The sequence below is a fragment of the Pholis gunnellus genome, assembly GCF_910591455.1.
Source record: "Pholis gunnellus genome assembly, chromosome: 15".
Lineage (NCBI taxonomy): Eukaryota > Metazoa > Chordata > Actinopteri > Perciformes > Pholidae > Pholis > Pholis gunnellus.
The window spans coordinates 15844046-15856640 of NC_136542.1; the positions used below are offsets into that span (position 1 = coordinate 15844046).

The 12595-nt window shown below is 46.7% G+C and overlaps 1 protein-coding gene across 2 annotated transcripts in view; it reads right to left on the reverse strand.

Annotated features, from left to right (window-relative positions):
• Positions 1 to 9564, reverse strand: part of runx3 (RUNX family transcription factor 3) — a gene marked incomplete at its 5' end in the record, with an annotated part of 46030 nt that extends 36466 nt beyond the window's left edge. For both annotated transcript variants that reach the window (XM_079174817.1, XM_079174816.1), the window contains one exon: positions 9507 to 9564. In XM_079174817.1, coding sequence (XP_079030943.1) covers positions 9507 to 9564 — 58 coding nt within the window. The remainder of the gene's footprint in view (positions 1 to 9506) is intronic.
• Positions 9565 to 12595: the final 3031 nt, after the last annotated feature.

The window sequence follows — 12595 nt, forward strand, 5'->3', positions numbered from 1 at the left end:
CGCCCCGACACCAGAGCGGCTACTCGAGTGGACTGCGGCGCGGGTTTATGAGGTCATCACCACCGTGAGACTGAGGGAAAGCCACGGTGTGTCTTGAGGAAGGCAGCGCGTCTTACTTGCTCCTCTCACAGCCTCAGCTAACAGTCTCTCTCTCTCCCCCTCTCTCTCCCTCTCTCTCTCTCTCTCTCTCTCTCCGTGTCATTGCAGCTCAGCAGCGCCGCACATTTATGATCTCATTATCCACCGCGTCATCACCCCTTTGCCCGACAGAGCCCCAAAATATGTCTGCCCTGTTGGGCTTCCTAGCATTGCCCTCGTCAACGTGTAACCACACACACCTAGTATAAGGACAAGTAATGCTCAGAGACATTTATAGACACACAGCGAGACACTGAGATTGCAACCAGACTGCGTGTGCAAACCTTTTCCTCTCTGGGCGGCTACTCTGACTGCTGAAGCCATCCAACCTCCCAGCAGTTGAACTTCCCTGTGTCTCTAATGGAGTCTCTCTGTCAGATCAAACAGCTCGTGCTGACGGGGAGAGGAGACAGATCGCAGCGCTGGAAGCCTTTCAGTCTGACGGCCCCAAACACGTTTGACTGGCAACGCAGCCTGTGTCTACTCTTCCATCGCTGGAGACGCACAACACAAATATAGTAGCGCCACCAGGGAGGGGAAGAAGGGGGGCGAGGGAGAAAATAAGTTGTGAGGCGTCGCTCTCACACAAAGGCAAAGCCCCCATAGCTCGGCCTTTTTCTCAAAATGAAATCGCATGTGAGTTGAATATTAGGAAGTGCGCATGGCTTCCAGCAACCACCGAGCCATTATAGCAGAGCCTGTAAACCACATTTTCACCAGCAGACAATGCCCCTTTGTGCTTGTTGTGTGGCTGTCCCCTCTCGCTGGAACCCGAAGAGGAGCCAATGCGCGTTTAAAAAATAAATTAGAAATCTGTGGAGATTAGCGTGAAGATGTGAGGGAAAGTGATGGAGATGAAGTGTCAGTTTTTAGATCTCTGCTTAATTAGTGGCAGTCATGTCAGGAGGGGCGAGCTGGGCAGTCTGCCCTCATTTAGCCCCATGGCGAGGGGGACCTTTGATGTGGTTGCACACGGAATGCTGTTGTTCATTCCTCTCTGCAACAAAAGCCACATGTTTTTATTTTTTGAGACTAGGTCCCTGTTACTTTGGACTACGGAGGAACACGGTGAGAAATGCAACGTATGCAATGAATGGCATGAACGCTAACCAGCAAAACACAAAGTCGTCGAGGACTCTGCCAACCAGGCACCGGGCCAAACGTATTGTTCTTATAGCTGCATTGTGTATTCGCATGCATTCAAATGGATTTTTTAATGTCTGTGTGTGCACATAGAACCCCACTGCACTCGCATATTCAAGCATAGCCTTATGCAAACGCACACAAATACACACCATGTACACGTTTCCAACTTTCCATCTATTGTCGTCAACGTTTGTCCCTTTCAACTCCTTTCATCACTGCTAAGGGACTCTTTCAACATGGGTCATCCCAGGTTCTGTCACACTCATTCAAGTGCAAATGGACTTCAAAAAGCCCCCAAATATTGAATTTGCATTTATTTCCCTCTGCAGAAGGGGTTCAACCTCCCGAGCACCATCTGACTCACCGCGGAATACAACCAGATTCGAGCAGGAACCCCGGCGCTGGTTTGCTGACAAATGTCCGTGCCACTTTCCTCTGCAGACGCGAGACAACTCTTGGAAAGTCCTCGGTTGGCCCTCAGGGCCTTTCATCGTAAGGAAACATGGGTGTGGCGACTCTCAGGCCTGCAAGCCAAGGAGCTCAGGAGAGCACTTAGACACATGCTGTTGTCGTACCTCATAAAGTCCCCGACTTTTGCACAGTGAGTGATTATTGTCAATCATTCCGATTGATTCCAAATGAAATCAAAAGAAAACGAATCCTCTTCAGAAGCCACTGAGCTTTTCTGCAGCAACTTCAGAGACTCGTTGTTTTGCATGCGACTCTGTTTCTGTGAGGTCTTTGGGCTTTATTCCCAGCTCTAGATTAAGCAAACCTAATTGGGCGCTAAAACTTATTTTCAATGGAGTCCCTCCGTTCAAATCATTGCTTGAGTCAAGGACTTGGCTTAATTGGAGTCCGGGAAACCGCCCGTGTGTCCAAAGTGACTGAATGTTTCCTCTCATCGTCTCCATCGCTAATCAGTAGTGGCGTTGCCCATGTACAGTTAGCACCCTGGCCACGTGGAGCTAGCATAGTAAGGCAGGACTTTCCCCCTCTTTGACTCAGAGCCTGAGGCGTCCATTGAGGCTTTGCTGTAACTGCACACTAATCCCCTGATTGCTGTGTTGAGGCTCGGCACGTCGCTGCTCCACGTCAAGGCGGCCGAGGCTAACGACGGGCTAATGACACGACGATGACAAGGTGCGTTTGTAAACCCAATCAGCAGCCTGGAGCCTGGCTGCCTGGTGATTAGGTTAATCAAACTCTGTACTGAATGAATGACTGGCTCGCTGTCTGCCTCTTATGTCATCACACTGATTAAAGGGGAGAAGTTGTGTTCAAGTCCGTCAGGCCCTTCTAACACAAACGTCTTTTTGCCAGGTTGGCAGTGTTGGCTGCGGCTAGCTGGCATGCTAAAAGCTGCTGAGAGGTCTCCCCGTTATAGTGAGTTCCAACTTTGGTCCAACAGGACAGAATGTGTTAGGATGCTGTTACCTTCCTGCTATAAACCGTGATATAAATCTGTAACAACTCATGTCCAACAGCGAAAATCCAGCTTCTTAGTGCAGCTGATGAGAGTCCCTCTCTAGGATGCACAGATATTTTTGTGACAGTGAATTTAACAAGGTTGTAGAAACCCTCACTCCGGTCAGCACAAGTGTTACCACAGTACAGAGTAGTCGGTTAAATATTCTAAAGCACAAGACAGAAATGGTCACTTTTGTGAAATCAAGAACGCAGTCACTGATATTTTTCAGTTAAGTCCTTTGCTGTTTAGTCACCATGTGGGTAAATCTGCTGGACTAAGGCATCGGGAGACCATATGTTAGTCCTGACCAGTTATTACAGTGAGGTCAGACAGCATTTAGAGGGGGAGAACGTCACGGTCATCATGTTGACATACACTGCGCCTCTCTGACTCAGCATGGGGGGGGGGCATGTAGCCTTTATGCACCAGTGGCAGTTTGTGTGCGTATACGCTGAAGTTCCCTGCACGCTCCTCACGCTCGTGACGGCTGCGTCTGCGACCGTGAGAAGAGTGTGTGCAGCAGACGGAGTGACCTCACAGGAGACAGACTATGGAGAAGAGATGGAGGGGCCACTTCTGCTGCACAGCTGAGGGGGAATCCCTGGCATGGTGTTTCCTACTGAGCCAATACAGAAGTGAGCAGCTGTAGAGAAAGTACACGCTCGCTGAAGTTTACTCCAGGCCAAAACCTGCTGCAATACAGGGCCGATGGATCATTTTGTAAATTTTGCGTGAATTTTAATGATTCAAAAAAATACAATTCTGGGTTATAATTGACAGCCGCAAATTGTCGTTTTTACACTTTGTTTTTTGCACAGATTAATTAGGGAGTTTTAGAGATGTTGGTAGGCAGATTTTGTGACCTTTGGAAAGAGCCAGGCTAGCTGCTTCCCGCTCTTTTCACTCTTTATGCTAAGCTAAGTGGCGGCTGGTTCATCTTTAACTGACATATACTAAATATGAAAGTGGTATAAATGTTCTCATCCAACTTTCAGCAAGAGAGCCAGTAAGCTCATGTCCCATAATGTCAAACTGTTCCTTCGCTCGTCTTATAGTCGCCGCGTAAACGGTGATGCTAAATGCTCAAATTTGCATCCCTCCTCTGCAGAGATGAGTCGAAAAAGCACAATTAGGTGGCCCATTACTGACGCAGGCAGCACAGTCATCTATTTGTCCTCCCCGATGAATAGGCCAAGAGACAACTAAAATCCCATTTTTTAAATGCTGTGTCCGCAAACATCAATTCCCTGCGGTTAAAGTTATGTTTGAGGGGAGGGAAGAAGCAACCCAAAAACATATTTTATTGCAGCAGCGACAATTAACTGTATGTAAATAAGTCGAAAAAAAAAAAATAATTCTGGGAAAATAGAGAATCAGAAAACATTTCATAGCCGGCAGCTTCTCGCATCCTATCATTATCTGCATTTTTCCTCCACCGTAATTACATTTTTTTTCTTTATTGCTTATGGGAAGAGGGATAGGCTATAAGGATGTTTTGAGGATGATTAAAGTCGCTCATTATGACGTGAAGTTTCAGTCTGGAAGACGGATATTTTGTCCATGAAAAACATTCCTCTTAATCCTTTGATGGTGACAAAATGAGTTCCTCTGGGCCTCAGATCTTTGCTAAACTTTCACACATGATAAAATAAAACCCTTTGCTCCTCCTGTGTTCCATCTTGTGCACCAAAAACATTTTTTAAGTTTGCTGCCTGCTGATATGTATCTGAACATGTGGGATCTCCATAAGTTTGAGTCATTTTATGTGCTGCTGACCAGACCCATGCCCGCCCATTAAAGTAATTTGTGGCTAGGAATGCAACTGTAATGTTAAAAACAAAAGTGCACAGCAATCGACGTTGTGCTTAGTCACAGGCAGTTTTGGCTTTTCCTCCTTCTCACTGCAACAGAAAGGATGTTGTTGACAACATCTGGTTAACGATACAGGGAGGGGTCTAAACAATAAGTCTTCTTCATCTGAGTCAAACTCGGGTCACAGCTCTCTCTAATTGTAGCCAGAGTTACTAAAACAAACTCAACCTGTGATGACACAAAGGTTTCATGTCAGGTTTTACGATAAATTGTTGACCTTATTCCCAGCTTCGCAGACAATTGCAAGCAAATTCCATATACCAGCGTAACTGCTGCATACATTTAGGTTAATAATACATAAATTAGCTTACAATGATACTCGTGTTTTTTTCTGCAACCCCAGCCTCACCATGTAATAAGCTGTGGGGCTGGCCTGTGGTTTAGGGCGTAGGTTTAAAACAAAATTAAGAAACAGAAAACTGCGAGAAAGGCCTTTCCTTAATTTAGTCATCCACCATGCAGGACGCATGAGATCATGAAGAGTCTAATATTATAACAGTGATGTGGGTTTAATCATTTTAACGTAAGGGCTATGAAATATTACCGGCTCGTAAGTGGAGCAAATTAACCATAAAGAAATGAGTCATAGAAATAGAAGAGTCTCGTCCGGTATGGGCAGTACTTTTTTTTAAAATCAAGCAAAATAACTTTATATTGTGATCATTTCCACCTCGTTATGCAATTACGCAACCGTTTGTCAAAGTCTGCATATTTTCCTGCCAGCATGTAGTCTGTTCCTGTTTCGATTTCTTTCTTTTTTTTCACATCAGACGGTCCCAGTTAAAGACGCCGGTCTAGACATTATGAATTCCTCTTACGCTACTTTCATCATATTTGGACACTTGTGTCCTTCACACGTATACTATTCTCGAATACTCTTTAATTATCATGTATGACTATCGTGCATCACAGCTGCCATGCACAATCAGATCACAGAGTTTAAATCGCAGACTGAAATCTGGATGAACTATGTTAAAAGGGGCCCGAGACACCGAGTCATTTTCCCGCCTGCCTGGCCCGACACCAGGATCACATCGGCTCCTCGCTGGATGCTGTTTTCGGAGTCGGCGCTCCTACGGGAATGTTTGTTGAAAGAAGTTGCTCAACCTTTCAGAACACTCTCCCCCCAATGTGTAAGAGAAACCTGTACAGCATAAATCTATATTATCAGATTGGCTGAAAAGAATCTTGCCCCTGTGGTTGCGTGTCGACCACCAGAAAATTGTATTTACCACTACACTTAGCGCGACTTTAACCTTGACCAACGCAGCGCCGAGCGTGGTGGTGTGAGCCAAAAGTCTACAAGGGCGGAGGCAGGTTTCGGGATTAGTCGACCACATAATCAGCACGCCCCTCTGCGTACTCTTACCTGGAAGCCATCTGACTGTGGCAGCCCCTGAAAGTGTTCACCATGAAGGCGTGTTGACAGACGGTGAAAACGGCGAGACGGCCCCAAAAGTAAATAAGTACCTCCAAAAACGTTTACAGCCCTAATCAAGTCCAGAGCGTTCCCCCTATCCATATGCCTTCAGTTTTATAAATAGATATTATACTCTGCTAAATTGGAGACAGGATTTTGCCGCTCTGTGGCTGTCATGAGTTTTCTATTATTTGCTTTCACTTTAGAATATTGAAACTGTTAATATCTGGTTACAGATTTCAGCCCGCTCAGCCAGTTTTCATGTTTTGGCGTCACTCAGGGGCCTCACACTCAGCAGGATTTTGAATGGGCTCCAATCAAGCGTGTTAATTTAAAAGTGGAGGGGAAAGAAATCTTCACCATATGACTTTGTTATTAATAAATTCACCAGAGGCCAGCCATGTGTTCTGTCAAATTTATAGCCTTTTTCTTTTTTCGAGCTACTGTATAGCGCCTTTTTATTTGTCAGTGGTTCTTAGCTTGAAGTTCGTCTCGAGTTTTATCCCCTGTGAATGATTCATCTCGATGCATTTTCCTCACACTCTGCATGTGTCTCTCAGGCTTTTCTCCCTCCCAGAAACTTGTAGAACAAACCAGACCACCTCCCAGAATCCTCCAAAATAACCCCGCTACAACTGTGGTAAGGCACGGCGCGTTTCTCACACACAAGCCCTCACTTCCATTCATGCAGCGCAATAAGCCAAACGTATAAAAAAACATTCCCACCCTAATAAACCGGGAGCCTTTTTCTCTGCCACAAAGGGTGCTGGCTCCCAAAAGAACCCTGTATAAAACAGCCTGCGGGGAGCACGGTGGCCCTTCCAAGTGAAGGGAAATGTGGCAACAGAAACGGAGCCGAGGATGTGACCCACCACCCGGGCCCAATCACAGCTGCTGTAAACCAGGTACCCCACCTGATGCAAACACTGCAAGTATGTCAGGATCGGAAAACTCAGTAAAGTTTATACAACTCTGCTTCACGGGGGGAAAGTCCGGCACTTTATTTTCTTTTTTTTTTTTGAGCCTACTGCTTTTTTTTTTCTGTGTAAAAGTGTCAGAGAAATGCTGCTTTCTGGTTAAATAGTGGTGCTGCTGTGTGAGGGTTAGCAGGTGTTTAGCCTCATTGTGGTTATTATCAGTAAACTGCAGCAGCACTGTGAGTCTGCATCAGATTAACGCCTCGTAGACGCAAAGCTCTACATCTCAGTTACTTTCTTCCTCTAAGAACACACCATATCAGACTATTAGCTTTGTTTTCTTCTTGCGCTCATTACCGAATTGGACGCCATGAGAACGACATGTTGCTCTGTCTGTTCCCTTTGTGACTTGGTGTGTATGTGTCATATGTTATACGTGTGTGTGTCTCTCCCTGAGCTTGAGCGTAGGACTGAGGTTTCTGAGGTGAGACGATCTCTCGCTTCTCACGCGAAGTGCATCTGATGTTGCACATCACATGCTTACATGTGTTCTCTGTCTGCACCGTGAGAGAGGCTGCAATGTAAAAGACAATCACACCTACAGCACAGACTAATAGTGTTTGTGTTGTTAGTTCTTCTTTGTTGAAAAATTAGAAGTTAGCGCGATGCAAAGAAATATGTTGAAGACTGAAATCATTTTTATTTGAATTTCAATTTGAAATTCAGGAACTTTAATTTGAGTCTATTTCCTTTTTGTGGGATTTTTCAAATGAACGAGATGTTGCTTACAGCAGTGCTTCCTGCCTTCTGAAGAGATGATACATTATTTCCACAAGCTTCACGTCGCACAGTATTAAAGTCAGAGCTCGGGAAGCCAGACATTTAACAGTCTCCTTGATTTTCTGTAACCGTTCCTCTTAATTTCAGTTTGATTTGAGTCAAAAAAAAAGAGAACTTGCCAAATTGCTTTGCCTGTGTAATGCAAGTTGTTAAACTAACCGCTGGGGTATTTTGCTTACATGAGGTAGTCGCGATTTGAAATGCTTTCAGATTGAACTGCCGTATTTAATGACTCTTGGCCTTTGTTCTCCCTCTGTTGGGTTTCAGTCTCCTGACAGAACGAATTGTAAAAGGATATTGCATATTCACTAATGATTTCCAATGGATGATTACAGCTTTAAATGCTTGTCTCTTCCCCCCCCCCCACCCCCCCCCACCCCCCCCCCCCACCCCACCCCACCCCCCTTGACCCCCCTTGACTGTCTCACAATCAGGCGCCCCGAAAGCGCATTACGTTAGAGGTTAGAATGGCTCTGAAGCCTGATGGACGGCATGCATGAAACCTGAAGTCACACGCTGATCTGTAAACAGTGAGCAGATAAAGGGATGCAGATCCAGCGGCTCTGGAGAAGAAAAGGGGGGCAAAGGGCCTGAGCCTTGTCAGGAGGAAACTATAAATGCCTGGGTGTCTGTAGAAGCCGTGAGTACACTGGAACATCATCCCCTGTCGCTGCGGTTCCACTGAGGATATCAGAGGATCGTTCTCATGTGAGGCACAGATGTACTGAGTGTGTGTGTGTGTGTGTGTGTGTGTGTGTGTGTGTGTGAGGCTCCAGAGATTTTAAGATATACTCTGCAAACAATTAGGAGCTGGTAGTGCTGCTCCTGTGGCTGCCTCTAATTAACACTGTAACAAGGCCTTAATTGGGAAGGAGATTTAGTTTTTTCCTTTTTCCTTCTTGATGGCTGTCACAGCGGGAACAACCGAGTCGCCATCAGATTAACAAGTTCAAGACCGACTGCTCCGCGTTTGTGTTAATCGTCACTTACCGGAATGAAACCCAAAGTCTTCTAGCTAGAATCAGGTAAAAGTTTAAACCTTCTTCTCCACACTTAAGAGCTTCACTATTCGCAAGTAAAAGCTGTCTGATTGGAATCGCCATGGCAACAAATGGCCTCCTCGTTGAGAAATATAGTGCACTCACCTCACCACACAGACCAAAAGTACCTCCTGGAAGTAAAGCAGAGTGAGAGAGCCTAATATGTTTCTTTTTTTTTCCCTTTGCTCTTTTATTGTATTGCTGTGTTCCGGTAAAGGGCCCAGTCACATGGAGCCTCTGAGCTCGTATTGTTGCAGAGAGAGCGCCGAGTTTCACTTGATAATGAATGTCTGTGGTGAGAATCCCATTATGGCGCTACTCCATCAAGCCTACAGAAAACACAAGGAGCGCAGAGGCAAAGGCATTTAAGGGCCGTATCAGTCGACTAGATGAGGGCTACTGTGCAAATCAGATCCTCCTTTGTGAACCTCCCTCAGCGCATGAGTGAGTGAGTGAGTGTGTGTGTGTGTGGAGACAGAGAGACAAATGCATTCAAGAAGCTCCCGGCTCTCACAACTTGTTCATGATAATGCTACTTTTCTTCTTTTTGTTTTTGTCCAAAGAACCAAGTTGTCAAACTAACAAAGCTGCACATTCAAAACAAGTGGACAGAGGGTGGGATGGTGATGAGAGGGGGGGGGGGGGGGGGGATCAGCGCTCACCTCTGAGTAGACTGCTGCTGTAGTTGGAGAAGGAGTCAAAGATGCTGTTTGATGCCATGGCAGGGAAGCCAGAACAGTGTGGAGCCCGTGCTACGTATGATCTCCACCGACCTTGGAGGACACAAAAAAAAAAACAGAATCAACACAAGTACGAGAGTCAGAGAGAGAAGTGAGGAGAGGACAAAACTCCTGGAGCTCGGAGCCCGTTTGCAACCAAGAATCTAGGGTTTGTGACCACCGCAGGAATCCCAAGCCACAAGCCTGCAGAGAGAGAGCAGCAGCAGCAGCAGCAGCATGTGTTAGCAGCAGCACCGTTTGAGAGAGGGGGAGAGAAAAGAAGAAAATGTGAGAGATAGAAGTTGAGAGAGAGAAAAAGGAAGAAAGAAAGAAACAGTTTCATCAGAGGCAAAGGCAGCATTCGGGTCTCCAGGTATGGAGGTGGACTCACCAGGGCTGGAGATGAGAGGGGGCCCAGCGAAACGGAGCCCAGGGTGGTGGAAGCGGGGCCGGCGTGGGAAGGGCTTGTGGTCCTCAGTCACACGGCGGGCTGAGGGTCTGAGGTTAGCCAGCTAGCTGGATAGCGTGGTCTGCCTTTCTCTTTTCTCCTCCACGACGGTGGTGGCCTGACTGCAGCGTCAATGCTAGTAAAAGGCTAAAAAGCCACAGTCTATCTGCATCCTCCTCGCCATCCTCCACACAGAGACACACACACACTCCCCTCCGTGAGTGGTGGAGCCCACGTCACGTGAGGTCACCGGGCCTCTCCCTCCCACCCTCTCACCCTCCCTCCCCTCCCACTCCTATCGTCTTTGCTTTATTTATTTTTTTCTCTGGTTTCTCTGCGTCGCTTTTTTACTTTCCATGCTTCTCCTTCTCTGACTCGCCGTCTTCACTCTCACTTCTTATTGGTCGTCCAAGTTTTGGGAACACTCTATTTTCTTTTGAGTTCAAACCAGGCTGCGGCTCCCAGAGGTTTGCAGAGAGCTCTGAAACCACTGTAGGCTGGAGAGGCATTAAATTGTATTAAGCCGAACACTCCTAAACAGAGAGGAAAGAACAGGAGTGAATCGGAAAGAGAGAACTTGAGAGATAGCTGTGGCTTTAGCCGCTGCCGGGAGGCGGGAAAGTGCCGGGCTGACTGCCGAACAGCACAGAGCGCAGAGCGCGTGTTCGTAAGAATCGGTGGTTTTGGGCCTGCAAATCCTCCACCCTCCCTCACCGCTTGATAATATTGTAATCTTTGCCTCATTGGAAGCAGCACTGCCAGTTGCTCGACTGTGTGTCTTCCAGGTGATATCCTCCATCCCTCACGTACAGTTATAGTACAATAGTACAATCTATTATTATATTTAGTATAAACACACTCCGTAACACTTTTTCTCCAGTTCAAGTTCACTTGGCTCTGCTTAGAAACATTTACTTTTAAAAGGTAATTTTGATTTGTACCTGTGCTTCCCCTGCAATATGAACAAAATAGACAGAAGACATCAGGTTTTGTGGCCTAGCGTCTTCTCTTCCCTCCCCAAAGCATTCTAACACGATTGTGGTTTTCACACTTTTTCCTTTTCTAGGTGAATTTCCTGCTCGTACAGCATCGCTCTGAGATGTGACTTCATGCCATCACTGCCTTTTCTTTTTTTTTCTGTACTTTTTTATTGTTTGTATTTGAAAGTTTCTCCTGCAGTTGCGAGAAAAACAGGAAATGATTCATATTGCTTCAGGTTCATACAGAACAGAACTGACGAGCAGAGTCGGACGAACTGAGAAGAGACAAACTGTTTGTTGTGGTACTGATAACCTGACAATCTTGCAGTACTACGAGCATACACAGTATGTGTGTGTGTGTGTTTCTGTCTGTCTGTGTATGTGTCGGTGTGTGTTAGTGCACAAATCACTGGCATTTGCAAACCTGTGGTATCCACACTTCCTCTCTCCTTTCTCCCGTCGCTCAGTGACACACGGACCATGTCTGGCCACGGGACAACAGACCCAAACCACCGTCTGGTCACTCATGTGATCCGAATGCTTTCCCTAAAAACCTGTGTGCTTGTGTTTGTGTGTGTGTGTGTGTGTGTGTGTGTGTGTGTGTGTGTGTGTGTGTGTGTGTGTATTGCTGTGTGCACGGTCCCTTTACTGCTTCAAACTGCTTTGTGTATGGATGTCAGCCCACGTTGTCCTCTACTAATTGCTGGACTGCACGGACCACAGCATGTGTTTGTATGTGTATCTACGAGTACCATGTTCTAAGTGTGTGTGTGTGTGAGAGAGAGAGAGAGAGAGAGAGAGAGTTTGCTTCTCTTCCTGGTAGCCCGCACTGCCCTGTAAATGAGCAGTTGCCGCTGAGTTAGGCGGCAGCGCGGGCTAAATGACACGGCGTGTCGGCAAGTGTGGCCGAACGCTGAGGCCACAGCCGCGGCCCCAGAGCTTTTATCAGTCCGTCCGCGCGGCCACTACAGGCCTCTGACTTAACCTCACACACAGCGAGGCTTCCTCTTCTAACACCTCCGCTGCCTCCCGACATTGGCCTCGGCCCTGGTCTGCCAGCCCAGGGACAGATTACAGCTGTGGGACTCTCTGCTGAACGGGAGGTACCGCTGTCGTACAGGCCCACAGGGAAACGCCGCTCCCTGCAAGGCCACCGCGGGCATGGCGGCTGAGCCTTTTTTTGCTGATTTTGTTCTTGAGCCTCAGACAAAATGTGTTTGTTATAAGACATCTTTCCTCAGGTCTGCTACATTTGGAGGGTCTCCGCTGGGTTCTGGTGCGGTCTCATCTGCGTTTGTTTAGAAAGCGGGGTTTGCTTGAGAGAGCAGCGCGGCGGTTTCACAGCGCAGGGGCCTGTGGTTGTTTGAGTTTATAATCTTTTTTATTTATATTTCACGTGCATGTGTTTGTGCAAGTGCGACATGTTACTGGTAATAATCCATGTTGTTTTGTTTTTCAGATTTAATTTAGGTAGTGCATTTCTCCGCTAGCTGTTTTCACAACGGCAGACTGTTTCGGATTATTGTCAATTTCCTTATTTTTGTCCATTTGTGGTAGGAGACGTTGCGTCTGGATTTTCAATGAGGAATAGAGAAAAGCTAAAC